The 27995-nt window shown below is 53.0% G+C and overlaps 1 protein-coding gene across 13 annotated transcripts in view; it reads right to left on the bottom strand.

Moving 5' to 3' along the window:
* Positions 1 to 27995, bottom strand: part of SNED1 (sushi, nidogen and EGF like domains 1) — a 94274-nt gene that overhangs the window by 46873 nt on the left and 19406 nt on the right. For 12 of the 13 annotated variants that reach the window (XM_047846422.1, XM_047846420.1, XM_047846421.1 and 9 more), the window contains exons 2-12: positions 23522 to 23809; positions 20483 to 20623; positions 19702 to 19864; positions 16728 to 16853; positions 16369 to 16482; positions 14435 to 14548; positions 14217 to 14330; positions 6710 to 6835; positions 6031 to 6135; positions 5687 to 5800; positions 5001 to 5117 (exon numbers count right to left, since the gene is read on the bottom strand). In XM_047846422.1, the coding sequence (XP_047702378.1) occupies positions 5001 to 5117; positions 5687 to 5800; positions 6031 to 6135; positions 6710 to 6835; positions 14217 to 14330; positions 14435 to 14548; positions 16369 to 16482; positions 16728 to 16853; positions 19702 to 19864; positions 20483 to 20623; positions 23522 to 23809 (1522 nt within the window). The remainder of the gene's footprint in view (positions 1 to 5000; positions 5118 to 5686; positions 5801 to 6030; positions 6136 to 6709; positions 6836 to 14216; positions 14331 to 14434; positions 14549 to 16368; positions 16483 to 16727; positions 16854 to 19701; positions 19865 to 20482; positions 20624 to 23521; positions 23810 to 27995) is intronic. The other variant, XM_047846423.1, reaches the window with a different exon arrangement.

Raw genomic sequence — 27995 nt, 5'->3', positions numbered from 1 at the left:
GGGGGAGAGGGGAGATGGGTGATGGGCATCGAGGGGGGCACTTGTTGGGATGAGCACTGGGTGTTGTATGTAAGCGATGAACCACGGGAATCTACTCCAAAAACCAAGAGCACACTTTACACGCTGTATGCTAGCCAATTTGACAATAAATTATATTGCAAAAAAAAAGGGTCTCTTATGGTTCATTTCCCTCTTTTCTCTTCCCCCCACTTCCCCTGTGTTCATCTGTTTCTAAAATTCCACATAGGATTGAAAGCATATGATATTTGTCTTTCTCTGATTGACTTATTTCACTTAGCATAATACCATCTAGATCCATCCACATTGTTGCAAAGGGCAAGATTTCATTCTTTTTGATGGCTGGGTAACGTTCTATTGTGTATGTGTATATATATCACATGTTCTTCATCCGTTTGTCAATGGACATTTGCATTCTTTCTATAGTTCGATTCTTTCTATTGGCTAATGTTGATAATGCTGCTGTAAAACACTGGGGTGCATGCACCCCTTCAAATTCGTATTCGTGTATCCTTTGGGTAAGTACCTAATAGTGTAATTGCTAGGTTGTAGGGTAGTTCTAGTTTTAGTTTTTTGAGGAACTCCACATTGTTTTCCAGAGTGGCTGCACCAGTTTGCGTTCCCACCAGCAGTGCAAGAGGGTTTCCCTTTCGCTGCATCCTCACCAACACCTGTTGTTTTTTGTGTTGTTAATTTTAGCCCTTCTTACAGGTGTGAGGTGGTATCTCATTGTGGTTTTGATTTGTATTTCCCTGACGATGAGTGATGTTGAGCATCTTTTCACGTGTCTGTTGGCCATCCGGATGTCTTCTTTGGGAAAGTGTCTGTTCATGTCTTCTGCCCATTTCTTTTTTTTTTTTTTTTTATACATTTTTTTTTTCAACGTTTATTTATTTTTGGGACAGAGAGGGACAGAGCATGAACGGGGGAGGGGCAGAGAGAGAGGGAGACACAGAATCGGAAACAGGCTCCAGGCTCTGAGCCATCAGCCCAGAGCCTGACTCGGGGCTCGAACTCCTGGACCGAGAGATCGTGACCTGGCTGAAGTCGGACGTTTAACCGACTGCGCCACCCAGGCGCCCCTGCCCATTTCTTAACTGGGTTGTTTTTTGGGTGTTGAGTTTGAAGTTCTTTATAGATTTTGGATATTAACCCTTTATCAGATATGTCATTTGTAAATATATTCCCCCATTCCACAGGCTGCCTTTTAGTTTTGTTGAGTGTTTCCTTTGCTGTGCAGAAGCTTTTTATCTTGACCAGGTTCCAACAGTTCATGTTTCCTTTTGTTTCCCTTGCCTCTGGTGATGTGCCTAGCAAGAACTTGCTCTGGCCAAGGTCAAAGAGGTTGCTGCCTGTGTTCTCCTCTAGGATTTTGATGGTTTTCTGTCTCACATTTAGGTCTTTCATCCACTTTGAATTTATTTTTGTGTATGGTGTAAAAAAGTGGTCCGGTTTCATTCTTCCGTGTGTCACTGTCCAGTTTTCCCAACACCATTTGTTGAAGAGACTGTCTTTTTCCCATTGGATATTCTTTCCTGCTTTGTCGAAGATGAGTTAACCATACAGTTGTGGATCCATACTCTGTTCCGTTGATCTGTGTGTCTGTTTTTATGTCAGTACCATACTGTCTTGATGACTACAGCTTTGTAATACAGCAATTATAATGCTTCTAGTTTTGTTTTTCTTTTTCAGAATTGCTTTGCCTATTCGGCTCTTTTGGTTCCATGCAAATTTTAGGATTGTTTGTTCTAGCTCTGCAAAAAATGCTGAGGGTATTTTGACAGGGATTGCATTAAATGTGTAGATTGCTTTGGGTAGTATAGACATTTTAACAATGTTTGTTCTTCTAATCCATAAGCATGGAATACTTTCCCATTTCTTTGTGTCTTCTTCAATTCCTTTCATAAGTGTCCTATAGTTTTCAGGGTATGGATCTTTTACCTTCTCGGTTAGGTTTACTCCTATGTGTCTAATTGGTTTTGGTGCAATTATAAATAGGATCAAGTTCATGATTTCTTTTTCTGCTGCTTTGCTAATTGGTGTATAGAAATGCAACCAATCTCTGTCGATTTTATATCCTGCAGCTTTGCTGAATTCATGTATTAGTTCTAGCAATTTTTTGATAGTCTTTCGAGTTTTCTACATAGAGTGTCATGTCATCTGCAAAATAGTGAAAGTTTGATTTCTTCCTTGCTGATTTGGATGCCTTTTGTTTCTTTCTGTTGTCTGATTGCTGAGGCGAAGCTTTCCAGTACAATGTTAAATAGTAATGGTGAGACTGGACAACCCTGTCTTGTTCCTGGCGGTAGGGGAAAGGCTCTCAGTTGTTCCCCACCGAGGATGATATTATCTGTGCGTCTTTTGTATGTGGCCTTTATGGTGTTTGAGGTATATTCCTTTTCTCCCTACTTTGTTGAGAGTTTTTATCAAGAATGGAGGCTGTTTTGTCAGATGCTTTTTCTGCATCTATTGACAGGATCATAGGGTTCTTACCCTTTCTTTTATTAACGTGGTGTATCATGTTGCACCAACATGATATTTGTAGATATTGCACCAACGCTGCAGCCCAGGAATAAATCCCATTTGATCATGGTGAATAATTCTTTTAATGTACTGTTAAATTCAGTTTGCCAGTATCTTGTTGAGAATTTTTGCATCCATCGTCATCAGAAATATTGGCCTATAATTCTCCTTTTTAGTGGAGTCTTTGGTTTTGCAATCAAGGTAATACTGGCTTCGTGGAATGAGTTTGGAGGCTTTCCTTCCATTTGTATTTTTTGGAACAGTTTGTGAAGAGTAGGTATTAATTCTTCTTTAAGTGTCTGTTAGTGGGACGGCTGGGTGGGTCAGTTGGTTAAGTGTCCGACTTCGGCTCAGGTCATGATCTCGTGGTTTGTGGGTTTGAGCCCGTGTCTGGCTCTGTGCTGACAGCTCAGAGCCTGGAGCCTGCTTCAGATTCTGTGTCTCCTTCTCCCTCTCAAAAATAAATACACATTAAAATACTTTAAATGTCCAGTAAAATTCCCTGGGAAGCCATCTAGCCCAGGAGTTTTGTTTGTTCGGAGATTTTTTGTTTGTTTGTTTGGAGATTTTTGATTATAGATTCAATTTCTTTGCTGGTTATGGGCCTGTTCAAATATTCCATTTCTTCTTGTTTGAGTTTTAGTAGTTGTGAGTTTCTAGGAATTTGTCCATTTCTTCCAGATTGCCCAGTTTGTTGGCATATCATTTTTCATAGTATTCTTTTCTAATTGTTTGTATTTCTGTGGTGTTGGTTGTAATCTCTCCCCTTTCATTCATGATTTTATCTATTTGGGTCCAGTCTGGACAGGGGTTTATTAACTTTGTTTATTCTTTCAGAGAACCAGCTCTTGGTTTCATTGATCTGTTCTACTGTTTTGTTTGTTTCTATATCGTTTACTTCTGCTCTAATCTTTAGTATTTCCCTTCTTCTGCTGGCTGTGGGCTTTATTTGCTCCTCCTTTTCTAGTTCCTCTAGGTGTAAGTTTTGCTTGCGTATTTGGAACCTTTCTCACTTCTTGAGATAGGCCTGAATCACAGCAGTCCATTTTGGTTTTTGTTTTCTGTGCCTGTTCCGGCACGGACGCATGTTCTCTGGGTCCCAACAGCTTCCCAGGGCCCCGAGGGGCTCACGTGCCCATGCCTGCGCTCGAGGCGTCCACGATTTATAGATGTGAATCGAATGGCACGTCGGTCTCTCCACCCTGAGGAATGGCACCTTCGCAGGCCCCGGGAGGAGTTAGAGCCTCAGCTTCCTTCACTTTTTTGGGAAAAGTGTGCAGCAGGAAGGGGGCCTGCCCGCCGCACTCAGCCCTTCTCTCCCCACCACCCCACACCTTGCCCGGCCTCACAGGCTGCATGCCCAGATTCCAGCCACCCACCCCTGAGAGCAGCCACCCCGCAACCCCACCTTGGGGCGCCTTTGTCAAAGGCACAGGACCTCAACTGCACGTGCAGAGGGCCGAGCCCGGGGGCTTCTCTTTGGAAATTCCCTCCTCCTCCTACGGGGTGGCCAAAGCTGTGGGGGCTCCCTGGGTCAGAGTGGCAAGGGCGCTCTGCCCTCGGGGCCCCCTTGGGAGCGGAAGAGACTTCCAGGTAAAGCCACCGAGGCCTCTGTTCGGACAGTTGAGGGCAGCAGGAGGCCTAGAGGGCTGTGTGTGGCCCAAGCACTGAGCACCGGGACAGAGGCCCCGGGCCGGCCCGGCTCTGACCGAGGGGTGCCGCTGTACAGCCCTGAGCTTGGCTTCTGCCTGCACGGAAAGGACGGTCCAGGTTGGGCACGGGTGAGGACAGCGATGCCTGCCACGTTCTTTTGTGTTTGTTGATTGTGAGGGAGAGAGAGAACGAGCAGGGGAGAGGGCCAGAGAGGATCCCAAGCAGGCTCCGTGCCGCCAGCACAGAGCCCAACATGGGGCTTGAACTCATGAACCGTGATCTCATGGCCTGAGCCGAAATCAAGAGTCCCACACTCAACCGACTGAGCCACCCAGGTGTCCCACCCACCACGTTCTTAGACAACTCTTATGTGTTCTTATGCGCTCTTAAGTGGCTGTATGTTGACATTTCCCAGGTTCAGTTAGATTTAATAAAGTCCTAATTAAATTGAAAAATCAAGGATTCTAAAATCCATTCAAAAAATGCTGAGCAGGAAATGAAGCCTATTCCGAGGAAAACCAAGGGAGTGGCCAGCAGGCCACAGAGTAGAACTACGAACCAAATAAGCAACACTTGGGTGGGGAGATGGTGCTGGCATGAAACACTGAGCGTGAGTGACCAAGATGATTCAGGGTGAGCAGGGCCTCTGTGCCATGTCCTGCCCTCCGGCCCCTCCCCCGCCCTCCTATCCCCTGCCCTCCGGCCCCTCCCCCGCCCTCCTATCCCCTGCCCTCCGGCCCCTCCCCCACCCACCTATCTCCTGTCCTCCCACCCCTCCCCTGCCCTCCTATCCCTGCCCTCCCCACCTTTCTCGCAGTGCCTGCCATGGAACCCTCGGGGGCACTCGCAAGTGTAGGAGTCCTCGTGGGCGTCACAGGAGCCTCCGTTGAAGCAGGGGTCCGAGTCACAGGGTGATGGCAGTGCTGGGGGGACAGAGGGTGGTCACCCTGACTTCCCAGCTGGAACCGAGGCCACTTAAAATACACAATTTGTGGGATTGTGGGGTGGGGGGTCTTAATTCTTTACACCAGCCTCTAAGGCCCTTCCCTGGAAATTCTTTTATTCTCAAATTTTCCAGAATTCATCCTACCTCTTGTATGAGCTAGGAAGAGTTGTGGTACGTAGATGTTTCTGTACGAGCACCACCATCGTCATCACGTGTAATTATACGTTACGTACGTCAGCCATGACTTCTCCGTATACCAACACATACACAGGAGTAAGTATTTAATCACACATACTGACTTCGGCTCGTGTGAAGGATTTTCATAGCCGAGCCAGGGGCTCAGGGAAGAGCTCGCAAGCATCTAGACATGACTTTCCAGCTGTGAACTTCTGTGTCCAGCTGTGACACGGTAGGGGGTGGCGTCACACACAGGGCCTCTGGTGGCCTGTAGGGAAGCCCCGGCCTCCGCTTGCTGTGCCCCCACTCCTCCTCCTAACACCGCCCCCCCCCCCCCCCCCCGTGCCGCTAGCCCCGCCCCCAGCTCACAGTGGCTGACGTTGTGGTCAGTGTGGCAGACGCAGAGGTAGCTTCCCCCGTACTCCATGCAGTAGCCCCCATCCGGGCACTGCGTGTTCATGTTGCAGGGCGTGGCTGTGACTTCTGCAGGGAAGGAAGAGGCCCGTGTGTTTCCCTGGGGACTTGGAGTCCTCGGGAAGGAGCAGGTGGCCAGCCCCACACCCTGGGGTGGGAGCGGGGGATCACGGGACCCCTGGTTAAGGGTCTGGGTCTATGCTGTGGGCCCAGACCCAAGCCACCACCTATCCTCCGGTTTGGGGGACTTTTAGGGGCAAGGCGGAAAGGGTGCCCCCGCCACAGCCCTGGGCACTTACCAAATTCACAGAGGAGCCCAAAGAACCCTGGGGGACACTGGCAGAGGGTGGTGTTGGCCTCTAGGCATCTGCCACCATTGCGGCATCCACAGTGCTCAGGGGTTCCTGCCGTAGACGAAGGGAGGGAAAAGCCTCCGATGTGGGAGTGCAGGAAGGCAGAGGCCTCCCCTGCACCTGCCTCCCTCCTGCGCCTGAGCCTCCCCTGCACCTGACAACACCTGTGCACCTGACTCTCTCCTAAGCCTGACCCTCCCCTGTGCCTGACTCCCTCCTGCTCTTGACCCTCCCCCCTCCCCTGCACCTCACCCTCCCCTGAGCCTGACCCTCTCCTGCACCTAACTCCCTCCTGCGCCTGACACACCTGGGCAACTGACTCTCTCCTAAGCCTGACCCACCCCTGCACTTGACTCCCCCTGCTCCTGACCCTCCCCTGCGCCTGACCCGCTCCTGCTCCTGACCCCCTCCTACGCCTGACCCTCCCCTGTTCCCATGAGTGCTGCTGTGTACTCTCTCTCTCTCTCTCTCTCTCTCTCTCTCTCTCTCTCCCCCCCTCTCTCTCTTTCCCTCCCCCCACCCCCTCGTGGGTGTTTGCATGCACACTTACCTGACTCCCTGCATACACTACCACAGGAGGACCTTGCCCTGAACCACAGCCCCGGCAGCCCCAGCCCAGACTCACTCTCCCTGCAGTCGAGGCCAGTGAAGCCCTGGGGGCATTCGCACACGTAGCCCTCCTCTGCATCCACACAGGTGCCCCCGTTCTGGCAAGGGGCTGAGAGGCAGGGGTCGGGCACTGGGTGGCTTCCTGCAAGAAAGACAGAGGTCACCAGAGGCCACACGGAGAGCACGGGGCGGGGTGGGGTGGGGTGGGGAGTGAGGCCAAGGGCCTCCTTGCTGGGGCCCCACAGCGCTCAGGTCTCAGTGCAAGTGGGATTTGAGTCTGAGGCTCGCTTTCCGGAAACTGCTTTCTAGCTGCCTGTCACCGTCTGAGCCCCCTCTGTGGGGAGCAGAAGGGGAAGCAAGAGTAAGCGCCCCATGGTGTGCACAGCTAAGGCCAGAGGCTCTAAACAAATGTTTCTAATCACACATTTCTGCTAGTAACATGGTTGGGATTTTCCACATACAGTTTTTGTTGATTTCTAGTTTAACTACTGTAATCAGAGAACACAGTCCTTTCCAACTGACTGAACTTTATTTTTTTTTAATTTTTGTTTCAATTTTAGTTGACAAGCAGTGCAATATTTGTTTCGGGAGTAGAACCTAGTGATTCATCCCTTGCATACGACACCCAGTGCTTATTCAAGTGCCCTCCTTAGTACCCATCTGCCATCTAGCCCACTCCCCACCCATCTCCTTCCATCAGCCCTCAGTTTGTTCTCTATCGTTAAGAGTCTGTTGTGGTTTGTTTCCCTCTCTTCTCTTCCCCCCCTCTTCCTGTACATTCATCTGTTTTGTTTCTTAAATTCCAGATGAGTGAAATCACTTGGTATTTGTCTTTCTCTGATTGACTTATTTCACTTAACGCAATACACTCTTGCTCCATCCATGTCTTTGCAAATGGCAAGATTTCCTTCTTTTTGATGGCTAAGTAATATTCCATTGTCTACATATACCATATCTTCTTTACCTAGTCATCAGTCGATGGACATTTGGGCTCTCTCCATAGCTTGGATATTGTTGATAGTGCCGCTATAAACATTGGGGTACATGTGCCCCTTCCAATCAGCATTTTTGTATCCTTTGGGCAAATACGTAGTAGTGCGATTGCTGGATTATGGGGTGGGGTTTATTTTGTGTCCTACGGGATGGTCTGTCATAGTGAGTGCTCCATGAGCACTTGGAAAGGATGTGGGGGTTTGTAAATGTCACTTAGGTCAGGTGGTCCGACGGTGCTATTCACATCTTTGAGGTCCATACTGATTTCTGTGAATCACTGAGAGTGGCGTATTGGAGCCACCCCGGTAGTTATGGATCTATTTCTCCTTGCTTTCGCTTCCTTTGTCCTGATACGTGTTCAGCGTTCACGGGTGCAAGTACATTACAGATGCTCTGCCTTTTTGATGGGTTGACACCTTTGGCATAAAAGAGCCATCTGTCTCCGGCAGTATTCCTTACTCTAGAGTTTAATCTGTTTGATATGAAGATAGCCACTCCAGCTTCTCTCGATCAGTGTTTGCCAACCTGTTCCTTTTCGTTGTTTAGATGTTTGATTTCTTCATGTGGTTCAGAATTTATCTTTTTAGTAACATATGGTACAATTGGCTTTTGCTCGACGTAGACTTTTAACACACGTACAGATCTGTGTTGCCCCCACCACAATGAGGACACTGAGCACTCCGTCATCTCAAGTGCTTCCTTGTTCTATCTTTTCAGGGTCACAGACTCCCTCCCTTCCTGAGCCCCTGGCAACTACTGATCTGTTCATCACCACAGTTTTGTCTAAGAATGAGAGAAGTGGAAGATTACGTATGAACAGTATGTGATCTTTTGAGACTGGCATCTTTCACTCAGCATCAGGCCTCCAAGATCTGTCTCAGTTGTATGATCAGCAATCATGTATTCCATGAACGGGGAAGGACATTTGGATTCCTAGGTTTTTGTGATTATAAATAGACACGCTATGAACATTTGTGTATTTTGTGTGAACATAGTTGTTATTTCTTTAGGGTTAATAGCTAGGAATGGGATTGCTGGGTCATATTATAAGTGCACGTTTAACTTTATGAAACACTGCGAGGCTGTTTCCACAGTGGCTAAACCATTTGGCATCACCACCCAACATACGCAGGAGTTCCTATAGTTCTGTGTCCTCACCAGTCAGCACTTCTTCTCGTAGCCATTCTCATAGCTTTGTGGTGGTACCTCATCGTGGCTTTAATTTGCAATTCGCCAATGGCTAATGATAATGACAGATCACCACGTTTGTTCATGTGCTTCTTTGCCTTCTGGGCATCCTTTATGGTTAAATGTCTTGTTCAGGTCTTTTGCCCATTTTGTGATTGGTTGGCTGTTTGGTCACAGTTGAGCATGGAGAGTTCTTTATGTGTTCCAGACACCACTCCTTTGTCAGACAGGACTTCTTGAAGCATGCAGCTTGTCTCCTCATTCTCTGGACCGTGTCTTTCACAGAGAAGTGTGTTTCATTCTGATGAAGACCACTGTTTCTGTCTTTCTCTGCTGGGATACGCTTTTGCTGTCTTACCTAAGAACCTTCATCTAACCCTAGGTCACAGAGATTTTTGTCCTATGTTTTCTTCTAGGAATATAATGGTTTCAGGTTTTCCATTCAGGTCTATGATTCATTCTGACCTAATCTTGTATAAGGTGTGAGGTTGAAGCTGAAGTTCATTTTTTGCACAAGAATGTCTAATTGTTCCGATACCGTGTGTTGAAAAGATAATCCTTTCTCCACTGAATTGCTTTCATACCTTTTAAAAAACTTGGCCATATATGTGTGGGTCTTCTTCTGGATCCTGTCTTCCATTCCAGGGATGTATGTGTCAATCCCTTTGCCAATACCACAGGGTCTTAATCACTGTAGCTTTGTAGTTAAGTCTCAACACTAGGTAGTGTGATTCTTCAACATTTATTCTTTTCCAAAATTGTTTTGGCTGTCTTAATTCCTTTGTCTTTTCATATAAATTTTAGGACCAGCTTATGCATAGCTACAAAACTCTGCTGAGACTTTGGTTGGAATCATGTTAAATCTATAGATCACCTTGGGGAGGACTGACATATTTACTATGTTGAGTCTCCCAATCCATGAACATGGGATGTCCCTCCATTTCCTTAGATCGTCAGTTTCTCTCACCAGAATTTTGTGGTGTTCAGCATACAAGTCCTGTACGTGTTTTGTCAGATTTATGCCTAAGTCTTTCAATTTGGGAGAAGCTATTATAAATGGTATTGTTTTTAACATTTTCGATCGGATTGCCCAACTTAAGGCGCTCTGGAATTCAGAAGTGATTATGGGGTTGCTGAACCCAGATCCCCCTCTCTGCAATCTCCCCATAGTTCCCAGTGCTCTGGGGCGACCCCTGAGTCCTCTGGCAAGAAATCTGGGCTTTTACTGACCCCATTCTGCTACTTCCATCCTGTGAGTGCGCTCTCAAGTCTGGGCCAAGTGGTGGGTGGACAGAGAAAAAGAAAAGCAATGGAAGTTGCCCATCCTTGTGGAGTCATAGGACCTCCAGGTGGAGAGGAAGTTTCCTCCTGTCAGTTTGGACCCCTGAGGGACCCCCGCCCCCGCCCATTGCTGCCGTTGTTGGCCCTGCTTCTCGTGCCCGACTAGTGGCTACTCCTGGAGCTCTTTCTGTCCATCTGATGCTCACTTGTGGCCTGGGAGATGCTTTGAGTCCAGGCAGGGGAGGCACCAGAGGAAAAAAATGGTAAATTCACCGCTGGTTCTGTGGTGCTTCGAAGCTTGGTCCTCTTCCCCAGTCCACCTGCTACTATTTATTTTTCCGAGTCCTCAGAGAGCTACTCCATGCATTCTGTCCAGGATTTATGGCTGCATCCAGTGGGAGAAACAGGGCACAGCATGCTTACTCCATCTTACCCCAAACCAGAAACCCACTCCACTACTTTCAAATTATCTGTGTCTTTATATTTATAGTAGGTTTCTTGTAGACAGCATCTAGTCGGGTCTTGCTTTTCGATTCAGTTTTACAACATCTGCTTTTTAAGTGGTGTGTGTACCCATGTCACGTGTTAACAGACTAGCAGTATGATCAAACCTGCCATCGTGCTGGTGGTTGTGACTCGTTCCATGTATTTCTTACTCCTTTTTTTTTCTTCTTTTCCTGCCTTCTGGATTGAGTATTTTTAGGATTCCGTTTTATTTCCACCACTGTTTTATTTATTTATTTTTTTTAAGTTTATTTATTTTGAGGGGGGAGAGGCAGAGAGAGAGGGAGAGAGAGAGAATCCCAAGCAGGGTCTGCACAGGCAGAAATGTTAAAGGAAATTCCTTAGACTAAAGAAAAATGGTACCAGATGAACATCCGGATCTACACAAATGAATGAAGGGATCTGGAAACGCTAACTATGTGGGTAAATGTACAAGCATACCTCGTTTTACTGGGCTTCGCTGATACTGTGTTCTTTACAAATTGAAGGTTTGTAGCAACCCTGCACCAAGCAAGTCCCTGGGGCCATTTTTCTGATCGCATTTGTTCACTTGACGTCTCTGTGCCACGTTTTGGTAAGTTTGCGGTATTTCAAAATTTTAAATTGCGATTATATTTGTTATGGTGATCTGTGATCAGTGCTTATAACTCACTAAAAGCTCAGATGATGGTTACCATTTTTTAGCAAAGTAGGTTTTTTAAAAAATATTTTTAATGTTTATTTTTGAGAGAGAGAGACAGAGCGTGAGCAGGGGAGAGACAGAGAGGGGGAGACAAATAATCCGAAGCAGGCTCCAGGCTCTGAGCTGTCAGCACAGAGCCCGACGTGGGGCTCGAACCCACAAACTGCGAGATCGTGACCTGAGCCAAAGTCAGATGCTTAACCGACTGAACCCCCCAGGCACCCCTAGCAAAGTAGTTTTTAATCAAGGTGTGTATATTTTCTTAGATGTGATGCTGTTACACACTTAATAGACTGCAGTGTAATGTTAACATAACTTTTATAGGCACTGGGAAACCAGAAAATTCATTTGACTCCCTTTATTGCCATATCCATGTTATTATAGTGGTCTGGAACTGAACCCACAGTATCTCCAAGGTATAATTGTAAAATACTTCTCTTCTTTTTAATCTCTTCAAAGATAATTTTAACACAAAAAATAAAAGTATGTTTTGGGCTTTGTAGCATTTATAGAAATAAATGTATGACCTTAATAGCTTAAGGCAGAGTGTGCAAGCTTTTCCTGTGAAGCACCAGATACTAGTATTTTTGGCTTTAAGAGCCATGCGACCACAGATACTCAACTTGCCAGTGTAATGCAAAAGCAGCCAGCCATAGACATACATGAATGAATGGGCATGGCTGTGTTCCAATAAAACTTTATTTTTTAAAATGGGTGTCAGGCAGGGTGCCTACGTGGCTCAGTCGCTTAAACATCTGACTCTTGGTTTCGGCTCGGGTCATGATCTTGCGGTTCATGAGTTTGAGCCCTGGGTCGGGCTCCATGCTGACCCCGCAGAGCCCACTTGGGATTCTCTCTCTTCCCCCGGACCTCTCTCCCCTTCTCTGCCCCTCCCCACCTCTTTCAAAATAAATAAATAGACTTAAAAAAAAAACCCATTTCTTATAGATCAGATACGCCGGTGCTGAATTCTCTGTTTTTGCTGACAGATCCTGACCTGAACCGAAGTCAGAGGCTCAACCGACTGAGCCTGGGGGTCATATATCCTTGATGCTTAGTCTGCCTGGTAGTTTTTGGCTGGGCATCTTGGCGTCCTGGATTCTGTTACATTCCTTTAAGGAGTATAGGATTTGATTCTGGCATGTGGTTAAACTACTTGTGATTGGTTTGAGCCTTTCAGACTTTCTTTCAGTGTTTCTTAGGACAGGTCAGATTAGCCTTTACTCTAGCATCTATGTATCCACACCAGCAAGATGATCCCCACCGACGACCCTCCTTAGCGTTGGCCCTGGCTGTGAAGAGCCCTCTGCACCCTGGCTGTAGAGAAGCGGGTTGTTCTGAGTCTTGTGGAGTTCCAAGGATTGTCTGACTCACACTTCCGGGGGTTCCTTCCCGGCCTGTGGACCTCACCCCACCTGGACTGTGCTGAGCAGAGTCGGGGTCCCCTCTGCTCATCCTCAGAGCTGCTTCTCACATCTCCTCCAACCTCCTGCTTAGTAGCTCCGTCCCTTGTGGAATTCTCCCCACAAACTGCAACCACCAAACTCGAGTCCCAGTCTCCGAGACTCCGAGACTCCGGGAACCGCTGGAGCCTGGATCCCTTCCTGCAGGCAGACTCGGGGCAGTCGTGGGGTGTACTGCACTTCAGTCCCTCCTCGCAGGGGAACAGTCCCAGGACGTCTGTTGTCCAGAGGCCAAAAATAGTTGTTTCGTGTATCTTGTCCGGTTTTCCAGCCGTGGACGGTGAGGGAAATTCCCTTGGCCAGAAGCAGAAGAGTGGGTACTGTTTTTTAAAATTACCTCCACCTTTTGGTCACCTTCCTGTTGAATCTGATTAGGACGTCACGGCTGGCATCTTGCAGCGCGACTGATGAGCGTACATTAGGGGTGGAGGTGTCGGTTCTGTCCTTCCTTGTTATTTGCTTGTATTTGCGTTATTCTTCCCATACCGAATGTGGTTTCTTTGCGAAATCTTTTAAAATCATTAATCTGTTTTCTGACATGAGTTTAGTTAGATACACAGATGTTTAGATAATAATCTGGGCAAGGTGAGCTGTGACCCCTCACAGTGATTTTAAGCAACCAGACAGATAAGATTGCTGCCCTCCCCTCCTCCCCTCTGCACTGCAGAGCCTCACCCTGTCCTCAGGACGTGGCCCGTCCTATGTGTGGCCGTCTGACCAAAGACTGATGGAAGGCAGAGCATCCACCTACATCTTACTTGTGGGCAAAATGTCATTTCCTTCTTAAGTTTTTAGACTCCAAGGAAACCTGACAAGCTTGTCTTGGGCCCCCTGGGGAGCAGCTGCCCATGCCGTGCACACTGCTCTCGTTGGCACAGTGGCCGAGCAAGACCTTTGGAGGTCAGAGCAATGTCAGACGCTGACAGCCTGGATGTATTCTGTGGGTTGTGAAATCTGGTTGTTTTTTACATTGATCTACTCAGTCGTAATCAGCATTTAAAACAATGGGAAATAGAAACCAGCAAATTCATCGCATGTAGTAAAGATCAGTTTTCTTTCTGACTCCCGTCGCCCATTCCCTTGCACGGTGAGCGGTCTGGAGTCGGAAAGAAGGAGGTGAAAAAGCCAAGAATCTCCTGAGCTGGAGGAGGGGCCTTGAGGGTGTGGCCGTCTTTCCCTGCATGTTACAGATGGACACGGGGACTGGAGAGGACCCCGCACGGCACGTGGGCGGCAGAGTCGGGGCCACAACGGCAGCTCTGGGGACAGGCTGGCACAGGCAGGCTGGGGAGGTGACCCTCCCCACCCCAGACCGCAGTGGAGCCGATCTGGACAGTGAGGTAAAGGGGCCGGGTGCCCGCGCTGGACCGCCGTCGCTGTGGGGCCCGGGCGCTGTGGGCACGTGCCCTTACCTGTCTCGCAGCGAGGTCCCTCGAACGGCTCTGAGCACAGGCAGGTGAAATTCCCCACGAGGTCCACACACGAGCCTCCGTTCAGGCACGGGCCCGAGGCACATTCGTCCACATCTGCGGGCAGAGGAGGTGGGAGCTTGCTCGAGCCAGCCTTTGGCTCCCCGGCACCTGGTCTGGCCGGGCGGGAGCCTCTCCCTTCCCCCGGGCAGGCCACTCACCCGTCTCGCAGGCCGTGCCCGTGTAGCCGGCCTGGCACAGGCACACCGCCGAGCCGCTCTCCGCCTGGCACCGGCCGCCGTTCTCACACTCTCTGGTGTCACATGGAGACAGTGCTGCACGCGCAGAGGGGGGAAGGTGTCGGACCCCTCGCTGTGGCCGCGGGGGCGGGGGGGAGTCCCGTGGAGCCCCACTCTGCAGGCGGCTCTGGAGGGTGTTGGCTGTGGGGGGCCTGGCCCGGACGGTCCCCACCCATCGGCCTCGAGCTCGTCCGCGCCGGGGTTGTGGCAGCAGATCTGGGGTGGAAGGAGGCTGTGCGCGCTGGTGGGGGGGCGCAGGGGTGACTGGGCCCAGGTTCCACCCTCCCTGCGGTTGTTCTTCTCAGTTGCCAGCACCGAGTGGGATTCTGGGGCACTGGCTGGAGGGAATCCTCTGGGCCAGAGCCTTGAAGGGGTGCAGCGGGCAGGGAGAACGGCCCTTAGGGGAAGGGGTGGGGGGGGGGGGTGGTGGGAGGCATGTCTTGCCGCAGGGCTGGGCGCAGAGGCTGTCAGCCCCCACCAGGTGGGGGTGAGCCGAGGTGGCGCCTGTTCCTGGCCACCTCCACCCAGCGTGCTGGCCTCTCAGACTCCCTGGTGGCTGCTGGCCCCTGAGCTCTGGTGGCTGAGCCGGGGGTGGGGGGACACTGCCTCCCCTCAGCCATGACACATGTCCTGATGACAGCGCATTCCCCAAACGACTCAGTGTGGGCGCCAAACGCATCGGGAGCACGTGGCCCTCCCGGGCCTCGTGGGGGACAGTGGGAGGAAGGAGACGGCGGTGTGGAGGGGCTCTGCCGGCTGACGGCACCAGGTGACCCCCGTCTCCCGGACCCTGACTCCACCAGAGAGCAGGGCTGGGCACCCGTGGGGAGGGGAGGCTCATGGTGAACAGCACAGGTGTCCCTGTCTGGACGCTGCTGGGTGTCCCTGCTGTCGTGTGCCCTGGTGGCTGAGGTGGGTCCTGAGACCAGCGAGCGTCGGTGGGGACCTGGGACTCGTCGGTGTCACCGTCTTGGCCGTGAGGAATCTGAGGCACGGGGCCACCGGCTCCAGCCCCAGGCCCTCCGAGGGGCCTCCCTGGGCCCAGACACGTGTATGTGCACTGGAGTCACAGACCTTGAAACATTCCTTGTGGCTATAAGTCTCCCTGAAAAATGGGTCTTCTTCTATAGGGGAATGGGTGTGTGGTCCAGCCCAGGGGCGTTAGGGATCACGGTGCTTTGATCTTAAGAGGCTCTTTTTCTTGGGCTCCCCTAGCAGCTTCCCACAGTGAGACTGGGGGTGGAAGTGGGGGCCCCCCTTCCGGCACCAGGTAGGCAAAGGGCCAGGGTGAAGGGACCCCAGAGAGGTGCCGGAGGAAGGGCAGGGGGTGGTGTTTGGAAGGAGGGAGGCAGGTGGGGTGCGGCAACAGGAGGTCTCAAGAAGGACCCCAACCCTCGCCTGTGAGACCCGGGGCCTCCCCTTCTGTTGGGGGCTGTTGGCGTTTGGGGTCCTGGGGGTACAGAGAGGAAGAGGGTGGGGGGTTGTGCCCTTCTGCACCCCACAGCTGGCCTGGCCGACCTCAGGAGCCCCCACATCCGCCCCAAGCCAGTCCAGAGCTGAGAGGCAAGTGATGGCCCGTAGCACCTGGGGCGGCCCTCGTGCAGGCCCTGTGGCCCGGCTGGAACCGGGCACCGACTGCTCCAACGTGTCATCCCTGGTGTGCGCACCAGGGCCCAGGGGGCGCTCTGGATTTGCCTCTCGAGTCTCCGCCCCTGCCCCCACGAGCCTCGGGGCTGCCCGAGTCTACCGCCGAGCCCTCCGCGGATGCCGACCCGGTGCCCCCGCCGGGCTGACCACGTGTCCCTGGCCGGGCAGGACCACTCGGGGTGCCCTGCAGCCGCTGGCGTTCCTCTCACCTGTCTCACAGGTGGGCCCCCCGAAGCCGGCTGGGCATCGGCAGCTGAAGCTGTTGATGCCGTGTGTGCAGGTCCCGCCGTTCTGACATGGATGGGAAGCACATTCGTTAACATCTGAAAAACAGGGCCGGCTGGGGCCTCAGTGGACGAAGCCGGGTTGGGGAGACTCTGCCCGGACGCCCTCCCGGCCTCGCTTCGGGGCGGGGGGGGTCGGCTCAGACGGGGCAGCCGTCGCCCCGCCTGCCATGCTCTCTGTCAGGGAGCCTCTGTGTGGTCCCCCTCCATCGCCCACACTGTGGGGACAGACACCCTGACCTTGGGCTCTTGGGGCCCCTGGCTGTGCTGCAGTGCCAACTCACCCAGGTGACACCGCCTCCCGGTGAAGCCTGAGAGGCAGGAGCAGCTGTAGGAGGGGTTGCCCGTGATGCAGTCGTCAATGCACTTGCCGCCGTTGAGGCAGGGACGCAGGGCCAGGCACACGGAGGCTGTGGACACAGGAGGGAGCCGAGCCGTCCCTTCCCTCCCCTGACCCAAAGGGCCCGTCTCTGAAGGATCGCCGGTGGTCTGCTGGCCACCCAGCATCCACGATTCACTTCCCAGGTCTCCCAGGGTGCCCAGTGCACCTGCCGTCTGTCCTGCTGACATTTAGATTCCTACGCTGTGACTCTGGCTTTCCCTGGAGGCCAGGCTTTCCCAGAATCCTTTAAACCCACAGCACTTCCTATGTCTTTAATGCATCAACTTGTCTGAGGAACTAACAAGGTTCAAGACCCAAGGGTGCCTAGCGACACAGGAAGGTGTGCGGGCATGAGTGAGCCTGATGAGAAGGACGTCTGCAGGTGTGGACGAGGGGGACCCACCCCTGTGGGAGCCAGAGGCGGTGGGCGGGGGTCCCTCGGGCCTTTCTGAGGGGATGCAGTCTGCTCCCAGGGCCGCCCCTGATAGTTACGGAAACGCACGCCCAGCTGCCCTCCGGGTCTCCCCGCGTGAAACAGGAGGGCCACACTCAGGGCTGTTGAAGTCAGGGTTTCGCACATCATGGCCTCCTGGCCAGGGGGTCTCCAGCGGTCCCCGAGGGCCACCCAACCCCATGCCTGGGCCTCGCAGGACGCGCAGCCCACAGAGCTCAGCTCAGGGGGCCGTACCCCTCTGGAGAAGTAGGGCCACTGAAATCTGCGATGAAGAAGCACAGCTTGCAGGTAACGAGAGCATCCCCAGGTCTCGGATCTCCTGTTACTAGGAGGGCCCCGGGAGATCCGGCGTGGTATGAAGGAGAGCAAGCGGGGACACTCCCGGAAGGACCTCGTGGCCCAGAACACCGTCAGAGCTGAGGGTATCTTTCGGACGGCCCCCGCCCCCCACCCGTAGCCCTCCTCCGTTCACTCGGTCACGCTGTCACTCTGCCGGCCGTTGCGTGGTGGCTGTGTCCACCAGCCGTTTCTGGACCGGCCTTCCTCAGGAGTGAGCCTTCCAACGGTGGAGGCGCTGCCTCTCGCGTGTGAACTGACCCTCCCGTCCCGGCACGGCCGTGTGTAGGCAACCCGGACTGACACGCACGGGCTCCCTCTCCTGGGCCCGCAGCGTGGCCGCGGGGAAGCAAGGGGGCTCCCGTGGGCCTCTGTGCACTCTAGTTTGGAAGGCCCAGCCCTGCCTCCTCCGTCTACTCCCCCAGGAGCCTGGGATCGTGGAGAGAAGCACGTCACCGTGGGAAAAGGATCCCCGAGGGACTGGCCAGACCCTCTTCTGAAGATCATTTCTCAGGGTCACAGCCTGCAGCCTTGGTGGGGAGCATGGGCCTGGCCACAGCTAGACACACGCCTGCTCTCACACCTGCTCCCACACTCGCGTCCACGCCGCACCGCTCACGGCAGCCCACACCTGCACCCGTACTTTGATCCCTAACCACAGCCTAAGCCCCTGGCTACTGGCGGGCGACAAGCAACAGACCTCCCTGCCATCAGAGGCGCAGCGGTGTCCCCACCCCTGAAACACCACCGCCCAGAGCCCAGATGGGCAGAGCAGGCCGCGGGCTTGGCCTGGCCCGCCCTGGGGCTGCAGGAGGGCTTGCGGTCTTGGGTGCCCCGCTTGCCTCTTTGGGGAAAGGGCAAAATTATTGGCTCCTGGGCTCCCTGGCCTGTGGGTTCCCCATCCTCTGAGCTCAGGCTCTGGCTGGGGCCTATTTGGTGCTCCAGTGAGTGGGTGGGCTCGGCCTCCCCAGGCATCTCTCACCGGGGCACCATCCTCAGGCCTTGGTGAGTCTTCCTGCCCGCGGGGGTGCACACCCGCCCTCCCCGGCTCCTGCCCCCGTCCCTGCAAAGTGCGCGCCTGTTGCCCTGGAAGGTCTGGGTGGGATCCACCCGCGCTGGGTTCGCTCGCCGAGCTACGGGGTTGGGAGAAGTGGGAAGAGGGTCCTCTCTGTGGCCTCGGTCTCCTTGTGGGTGGGAGGTGAGTCCTCGAAGGCGGTCCCCACGTGGGCGTCATTGTGGCCTCAGCCTTTGCAGGCCTGTGGTTAGTCCTCCCCTCAGAGTGGCCACATCAATCATTTACACACCCTCTCCATTTCTAAGCACGTTCCAGGAAAGTCTGCACCTCGGCCAGCGCCACACAGGGGAAGGGGCTGGGACAAATCCTTCCTCGGCCAGTCCCGACTGTCTGCCCTAAGATGGACCCTACCCGCCACCCGCCCCGTCTGATGCGTGGTCATTGCCTGAAGGCCCCCTGGGTGTCGGGGAGATCCCTCTGGTCAGGCAGATGTGGGGGGGGGTGTGAAACAGGCAGCAAATCCCACCAAGCATCAAGTCCTTGGCAAACATGGGGAGATGAGTGAAAAGGGCGCCTGCCTTCCAGGCGATCCTGGGGACAGGTGCCGCTCCCCAGCCCAGGACACAGGCTGGGGGAGAATGAGGGGAGAGTGCCAGCTCCTGGACCCAGGACGGGCGACCCCGGCTTCCCCGTGGTCTCCGGCATATTCCCCCATGCGGCGCCCAGAGCAGGAATAGGAAAGCCTCCCCAGGAAAAGCTGGGGCTCAAGGGGCGAGCCGGTACCAGCCCAGGTTCCTGGCTGGGGGAGGGGGTGGGCAAAGCCATGCCCTCCAGCTGCCTGCTTGTCCCCAGCGTCCAGCACCCCCTTCATCCGGCCTCGTCCTCCCCGCCCCCTCTCCCATCCTGTCCTTCCTCCGTCAAGCCTCCAGCCCCCTTCTTCTTGCCCCCTCCTCCCTGTCCCCAGCATCCCAATCCCTTCCTCCCTGCTCCGGTCCCCTCCTGTCACCCCCCACCGACTCCCCGAGCCACCCCAGCCCCCACAGCCCTGAGCCGCTGTTTCCATCCTCTTACTTGTATGGCCGCAGCCCCCCACGCGCACCTGGGCATCATCGATTCTGAACGCCCAGCGCCCGGGCACGCCCACGTTGGTGGTGGTCTCCACCTCGACCATGTCCGCGGTGCGCGAGCCGGGGATGCTGAAGTAGCGCCGCCCGTCACCCGCATTGAAGCCAGCCTGGGGTGGGGAGAGTGGGGGGCAGGCGCCGGTTGGGTCCCCAGGTCCCCCTGAAGCTGCTGAGACCCACATAACACCTCCCGCCCCCCCCCCCCCCAGTGGCCAGGGTCAAACAGATCACGTGGAAGGCAGCTTTGTAACCTTAGAGCTTTACAGGTTTAGGGGTACCCCTGCCACCCCCCATGTTGTCCTTGTCCCGATCAGCAACCTCCCAGCCAGATCCTGACCCCAGCCGACAGTCCCTCCAGCCACCAACCTTGAGCACTGGCGTGCTCCCCACACACACACCTGCGGGGCTCACTCCCTTGGAGTCTCAGCTCCCATAAGGACCAGGGGCCAGGGGCAAGTGTGAGCTCAGGAGAAAGTAGGTGGCCCGGGAGGAGGTGGGGGCCTTCACACAGTGCAGGAGCACTGGCTGGCCTTGGGGACTTGCACTTGACCACGCCCTCCACACTTAAGACTTCCTGCCGGCCACAGTTCTGTGGGCCATGGGCCAGCCCCCGGGACAGTCAGTGCACGGAGGACCACTGGCCTCTTCACGGTACTGGCTGTGTGCAGGGAGGGTCCGCCCGCCTTGTCAGCTGTGACAGGCGTGGCGGTGGGGAGCCGGGCCCCTACCTGGGCCGCGATCCCTCCCAGGCCAGTGGTGTCACCCCCGCTGCTGGCGTGTGTGCCTGTGGTCCACGTGATAGACTCGTAGTTGAAGATGGTGAAGGAGAACTTGCCGTCAGTGATGAGCACAGTCTGGAACGTGTTGACCTGCCGAGGAGGGAGGTCTGAACAGGGCTCTGCACCCCAGTGTCCACGCCGCAAGGCCCTGCCCCCCTCCGGCATCCCTTCGCGCACTGTCATCATCCACCGGCTGTGTTCCCGACTGGATGGTCAGCCATCTGCCGTCAAGCTGACGGCCTCGTCCCCGTCCTCCACCGTGTCCCCAGCGTCTGAGGCCCCGGCACGGGCCAGACCCCCAATATCTGTCGCCTGGTGAGTGAGACACACCGAGGGGTCACGAGGGCCCACGGACGCCAGGAGCAGACGCTGCGCCCTGTGGTGGCTGGGGCACAAGGGTGAGCGTTGACTGGGCCAGATCCGCACCACTGCCTTGTGTGAAACAAAAAAACGTAAAGGGGGGGCGGGAGGGAGATAAAAAAAGGAAACAAGAAAAAGTGGTCTTAGTAATTCTTGTTTTTCATGGAATTCTCTTCCATGAAACTATGCTTGAGTAGCATGTATAGGAGATGCTATCTCAGATCGGGCAGGGAGGGGGGCTGTTTAAAAAGTCATCTCGGGACTCGTAGGAAACTCTCTGAAAGAGGATAAAGTTAGAGCTTTACATCTTTGTCACTTTAATAAAGCCCACGTCAAGTAAGGTCATGGATGGAACCATCAAAGCCCTAGAGGAAAATATGGGCACTCGAGTCTGCAGAGCTGCGTCGGGGAAGGACTTGAAGCATAACGTCTGTCGACTGTGAAAGCCAGAAAGGAGATTTGTATGTTTGGCTACAGAAACTTCTGGGTATAAAAAGTGCCGTAAGATCACACTGAATAGCAAACAGCAAAGTGGAAGATGTTTCTGCAACATAGGTGGCCGGCGAAACTGTGGGTGCCTTTAATTCAAGCACAACTTGTACGGGCCAGCAAGAAAAAGACGAGAAAGGTGACAGGATTGGCAAGGGTCGCGTGAGCAGATGCGTTACAGCAGAGCGCGACCGCCCGGTCACACTGAACGGATTCGCCAGCCCTGGAAAAGGCCTTCCCCGTTTGCCCGTGGCGCTGGCGAGGGAGGGGAGCCACGGGCGTCCCGCTGGGCCCGGGGAGACCGCGTGGCCACACGTGGCTCACTCGCCTGTCTGAGGCCACGAGTCCGAGAGGCGCGTCAGAGCTCTGCGGGCAGCGGCCTCCCTGCTGGAGCCTCGTGCCGGGAGACGGTCCCCGGTCTAGCGGGGCCGCGCGGTGCCCGCCTCGGGGCACAGGTGCCGCCCGACACGGCATCATATGGTCCATCTTCTTACTTCCGTAAGAATGAGCAAGAGGGAGACCGGGTGCTCCCCTTCGGGATGGCAGACCTGGAGCTAATACGACCAGGACGCCGCGGCCTCGAAGGCGGGAAAGCCGAGGGGGGACGGAGGGCGAGACTAGGGCCAGCAAGGCCAGCGGCGGGGCTTCGCCGCGAGCTGCTGAGCAAGCGAGCTGGCGTGCAAGGAGAGCGAGGCCGGGCGTGGGGCTTACGTCCCTTCCTCCCTTCCTGTCACGCGGCCTGTTCCCAGAGGAGGGCTTTCCGGGTCCGCCAGCGCCCGGCCCCGCTCCCAGCCCAAACTCAGAACTCTGAGCCCTTATAAGAACTCTTGTGTTGCCCAGACATTCGCACCCCGGGGCCCGGACACCGGAGAGCAGTAAGGGTTCCTCTGGCAACACAGGAGGGGCTCAGGAAACAGAGGGCACAGGTGACATCACGGTTTCCGCGATGCCGTGGGGAAGGCGGACGCTGTTGAGCGAACAAAACCACAAAACGGCGTGTTCTCTGTGGCTCTATTTATTTCTTCAAGTGGGTGTCAGTATACAGTAGGAAGTGTTTACTGGGAGTTACCTCTTGGTGGTGGAATCTCTGGTTCTTTTTTTCTTTTTGTTACACAGATGTTTTTCTTACAAATTGGTGATAAGAAAAAACAAGTAAAACTTAGCGAAAGATGAGTGGGCTCCGCATGAATGAAGTTCACCAGCGTGAACGCTCATCCGTAGTAATATTTACAGAAAAAGCCCATCTTTCCCTGTTGACTGTCCTCCTTTTAAGAAGCGAGCACCGCAGTCGCTCAGCGGCTGTGTCGCTCAGCGGCTGTCTCGCTCCGGGCGTGCTCGGTCCCCCCGCTGCTGGAGAACTCGGCCAGCGCTCTCCACCTGCGCTGTGTTCCCGAGCCGCCACTACTGGGGACCCCGCACCGCCACGCCGAGTGAAGACCTCACCTGTTCCCACCCTCTGCCCACCCACTCGTGTGTGTGTGTGTGTGTGTGTGTGTGTGTGTGTGTGAGACGGGAAACCAGGCCCTGCCCTTGACTGCTGTGCCCGTGCCTGTCCCCTGCGGTCCACTGTGCAGACGCATCTATCCCTCGGGGCTGCTCTGAGCCTTCCCATCCCTCGAGCCCCAGAGCCTCCTGTGGCTAAGCTGCCACCTTCTGCCTGGCACAGCAGTCCCACGGGCTGTGCTGGCTGAGTGCTTCTCGGCCCTTGGCGTCTAGAATGTGCCGCATAGGAGACACGGGTCCCCAGTGCCTTCGTCGTCTGGCATTATCACAGAATAAAGGATAAAACAGAATAAACTTCCCGCATAACCTGTTGAGTTTCAAACCATTCCAAGAGGAGACTCTTCTAACACATGATCGGTATCTCCCTAGCGTGTGAACTCCTGTATTGGGGCATTTGGCATTTTCCTAGAGGCAGATGGGTTCCAGGGGGCTGGGGGCTGGGGAAGGTCAGGGCTCTGCCCTCCTCCAACCTGACTCTGCGACCCTGGGAGAGTAACTTCCATCCCTGAGCCCAGTTTTCCCCTCTCGGCCGTGCACCAGTGATTATATCTGACCCACCTCAGCAAGGCAGGGTCCCTGGAGGGAGAGCCTGGACCCCAGACCGACGTCCTCCCTCCCCCAGGACAGAAAACTCACGGGGGAAGAGGAGCTGCCTCCAAAGAAGGTCACACGGTGCCAGGTGGCTATGAAGACCCAGGTGGCGGAGAAGTCCTGGAGCTCGGGGAAGTAGCGCCTGACATCCTCTGTGGCTCTGCTCAGCGTGGCAGGGTCCGTGGCCTCCCTGTAGTACACGTCACCTGCACGCCGATTGTCCACGTCTGCCCAGAAGGCTGCCACCACGCAGCGGTCCTTGGCGATGGGGAAGGCCGCGGGGGTGAACTGAGAGACCTCCTTCAGGAAGGAGACGACTCCGTTATTGTTCACCTGTCAGGAAGCCAGATGGGGGGCCAGTGGGCACCTGGGGACAGGTGGGTGGGCCCGGCGGCCTCCCCTGCCTCACCCGCCAGGCGCCCTCCAAGGGGGAGCCGGCCTTGAAACGGGCATCCCTAGGACGGCCTGACAGTTCCTGGTCCCTGATATGGGACCCCTCGGCCCGTCCCATCCCCTTGCGGACAGGCTGCGCGTTCAGGCGCAGGCTCTGACCTGTTTGCTCTACCTGATGCGCCGCACGGCGCCCAGACCTGGGTTGCTGCTGTGGGGTCAGGGAGCTCCCGCTGTGGGCCCTGGCCTTGGGCAATTGGGGCGCTCAGGGTCCTGGGTCCCACTCTAACCAGGCACCTTGGGAGGCGCCGTAGGCTGCCAGCCTTGGATGCAGGTCCGGACAGGTGAGCTGGAGCCACGTGAGGTGGGCTGAGGGGAGGCCGGAAAGGCCTGGATGTCTGGTTGGTGGGGAAGGTCTGTGCTCAGGACTCCAGACAGTAGGGAGCTGCAGAAGGCTCCTGAGTAGAAGGGGGGGTGGGGGGCGGCAGGCAGCATCTGTGCGGTAAGACGCAACTGGTCCCAGTGCAGTTAGCTGTGCAACCAGGAGGCAGTTCAGCCTTCACCTCTCTGTGCTCTGGGTTTTCACCTGTGACATGGGGATAACACTAGTTATTGCCCCCGGGATGCTGGCAGCCTGGAACGAGTTAGTGAGCACAGAGCTGGGCCCTAGACTGTCAGGATTTGCTCCTGGGAAGATCGTGGTCAGAACTATGCTTTCAGAAAAGACTCTGGACTTGCCCTTTAGGTGAGGGTGGCCCGGTAACCCAGAGAAGCACAGCTCTCTTCTTAAAGGCACCGAGAGCGATCGAGCAAGTGAAGTATTTCAGGGCTTGGATTCCAAATTGAGGACAGGGAGGGACCGAAGGCGAGCCCGGCTCTCAAAGCTCCTTCCCGCCCAAGTGAGGGCACCTGCACACTGAGGAGCAGTGGCTGCAAACAAGACCTAAAGTTTTGCAGCCTCGTGGAGGAACGGAGAGAGAGGCGTCAAAGCTCGGCGCTCACTCGGGGTTGGGGGTAAGCCCCCACACTAAGCTGGGTGAACTTGAAGTACACAGTCCTCATGCGGCCTCACGCTCTGCCGTCCCCTCACCCAAGCGATCCAGGGCCCCTCGAACTGGGACTCGGATCAAGGCTCAGATTCTTGGTTCCCAATGGATAGCATCCTGAGGTTCCAGAAGCAAAGAAAACCCTCTCTGGTGGAAGCTGGCATCACCTTAGGCCTCAAGCTAGTCCTGTAAATAATTGTTCAAGTACAAAACCCAGGTCACAAAGATAATTGGGCACATAAGGAAACAAGGTACCACTCACAAGAATCAGCAGAAATGCAAGAAACATTGGATATCAGAATTATCAGACCAGAGACTATAAAGTGACTAAGTTTACTGTGTTCCAAGTGCAAGCTTTAAATTTCTTCAAGAGAATGGCCAAAACAATCTTGAAAAAAGAACGAAGTTGGAGGACTTATACTTTCTGCTTTCAAAACGGACTGCAAAGCTGTAGCAGTCAAAACAGGTCTTGACTTAAAGACAGAAATGTAGACAAATAGAAGAAAATATAGAGCCCAGAAATAAGCCCTCACATATATTGGCAAATGATTTTCATCAAGAGGGGCAACAGAAAGGGCAGTCTTTTCAACAAATGGAGCTGGGACTACTGGACGTCCACATGCAAAAGAATAAAGTTGGACTCTTACCTCACCCCAGATACAAAAATTAACTTAAAATGGATCAAAGACCTAACCATGAGGGCTAAACATATAAAGGTCAGAAGAAAACATAGGATAAAAGCATCACAGCATTGGCTTTGGTAATGATTTCTTGGATATGACACCAAAGGCACTGGCCACAAAAGAAAAAAAAAACAGACAAACTGGAGTTCATCAAAATTAAAAATATTTGTTTCTATCAGCAGAATGAAAAGGCAACCCACAGAATGGGAGAAAATATTTGCGAATCATGTATCTAATAAAGGCTTAATATCTTAAACATATGGAGAGCTCCTACAACTCAGTAACAACAGCAAATGCAAACAACCTGATTAAAAAATGGGCATAAGACTTCAATAAACCTGTCTCCAGAGAAGATCTACCAATGGCCAATAATCCCATGAAAAGATGCTCAACATAACTATCGTTAGGGAAATGCAAACCTAAGCCACAATGAGCTAACACCTCACACCCATTAGCATGGTTCCCATCAAAAAACCTAGAAAAGAACAAGTGTGGTCAGGGACACGGAAAAGCTGGAACCCTTGTGCACTGCTGACAGAAATGTAAAATGGCACAGTCGCTGTGGAGAACAGTTGGCAGTTTCTCAAAAAATTGCAAATAGATATACCATATGATCCGGAAATTCTACTTCTGGGTATATATCTGTATTAGTCGGCTGTGGCTGCCATAACAAAATACCAGACTGAGTGGCTTGAACGACAGAAATTTGTTTTCTTGTAGTTCTGGAGCTAGACATCCGAGATGAAGGTGTCATCAGAATTGGTTTCTAGTGAGGCTCCTCTTCCTGGCTCGTAGATGGCTCCCTCCTTACTGTGTCTCCACACTGCCTTTCCTCTGTGTGCACACGAGAAGGGAGAGAGCTCTCTGGTGTCTGTCCCTCTTATTATCAGATTGGGGCCCTACCCATACAACCTCAATTTACCTTCCTGAAGGCTCTATCTCCAAGTACAATCACCTTGGGGGGTAGGAATTCAACATAAGAATTTTGGGTGGGACACAATTCATCCACAACGGTACTCAAAAATAATTGAAAGCAGGGTCTTCAGGAGATCTTTGTACACCCGTGTTCATAGCAGCATTCTGCACGACAGCCCAAAGGTGGAAGCAACCCAAGGTTCACCAATGCATGGATGAATAAGCCAATGTGGTCCATCCGTATGATGGAATATGATTCAGTCTTAAAAAGGAAGGAAATTCTGACATGTGCTACAAAATGGATGAGCTTTGAGGACCTTACGCTCAATGAAATAAGCCAGTCACAAAGAGACAAATGCTGTGATTTCACTTATATGAGGGATCTAGAGTAGTCACATTCATAGAAAATAGAATGGGGGTGTCCAGGGGCTGGAGGAGACGGGGGTGGGGGCGTGTCTAGTGGAGACAGAATTTCAGTTTTATAAAATGAAAAGAGTCTGGAGGTGAAGGTAGTGATGACTGAACAACATGTCCTTAATACCACTGAACTGTACACTTAAGAATGGTCAAGATGTAGGGGCACCTGGCTGGCTCAGTCAGTTAAGCATCCGACTTCAGCTCAGGTCATGATCTCGCAGTCCATGAGTTCGAGCCCCGCGTCAGGCTCTGTGCTGACAGCTCAGAGCCTGGAGCCTGTTTCAGATTCTGTGTCTCCATCTTTCTCTTTCCTCCCCTGCTCATGCTCTGTCTCTCTCTTCTCAAAAATAAATAAATGTTAAAAAAAAAAAGGTCAAGATGCTAAGTTTTATATTATGTGTATTGTCCACAATATAAAAAATTGACTAAAGCAAAGTCTGGGACAAAAAAAATAATCAGGAATGGAAATTCTCTTTTTAATAAACCATTTTAAAGAACTAAATAGAAATTCTAGGACTAAAACTAAGTAAATAACAAATTAAGAACTAAGTAGATAATTTAAGAGCAGATTTAAATAGATAATTTAAGAGCACAATTAAAGGAAGAATTAGTGAGCTGGACCTAGAATACAGGTCAGAAGAAACCATCTGGAATTTAGAACGGAGACAAAGACATGGAGAGTAGAGAAAAGAAAAGAAGATTTATGTGAAGCAGGAGGATGGTCAAATACAGGTATGCTTTGGAGCACCAGACGGTAAGGAGGTATATAAAGGCAATGGCTGAGAATTTCCAGAACTGATGAAAGACATCAGGCCACATATTCAATAATCCCAGTGATTCCCTAGCTGGAAGAATTAAAATATAGCAACAACAAATGACTACTGTAAATGCACATCAACGATAAGGAGACAGTTATAAAAGTAGAAATATGTGAATTATCATCAAGGGTCTTTCCCATAGAGTGGCAGCTGATTTCTCATAAGCAACAATGGGGACTAGAAAATGGTGGGATTGTGTCTTGAATACGCTGGAAGAAAATAATCTGCTTGCAGTTTTATACCCAGATAA

This window comes from Prionailurus viverrinus, unplaced genomic scaffold, assembly GCF_022837055.1.
Source record: "Prionailurus viverrinus isolate Anna unplaced genomic scaffold, UM_Priviv_1.0 scaffold_39, whole genome shotgun sequence".
NCBI classification, from domain to species: domain Eukaryota; kingdom Metazoa; phylum Chordata; class Mammalia; order Carnivora; family Felidae; genus Prionailurus; species Prionailurus viverrinus.
The sequence above is the reverse complement of the archived record's forward strand: the minus strand, read 5'-3'. Positions and strand labels throughout refer to the sequence as shown.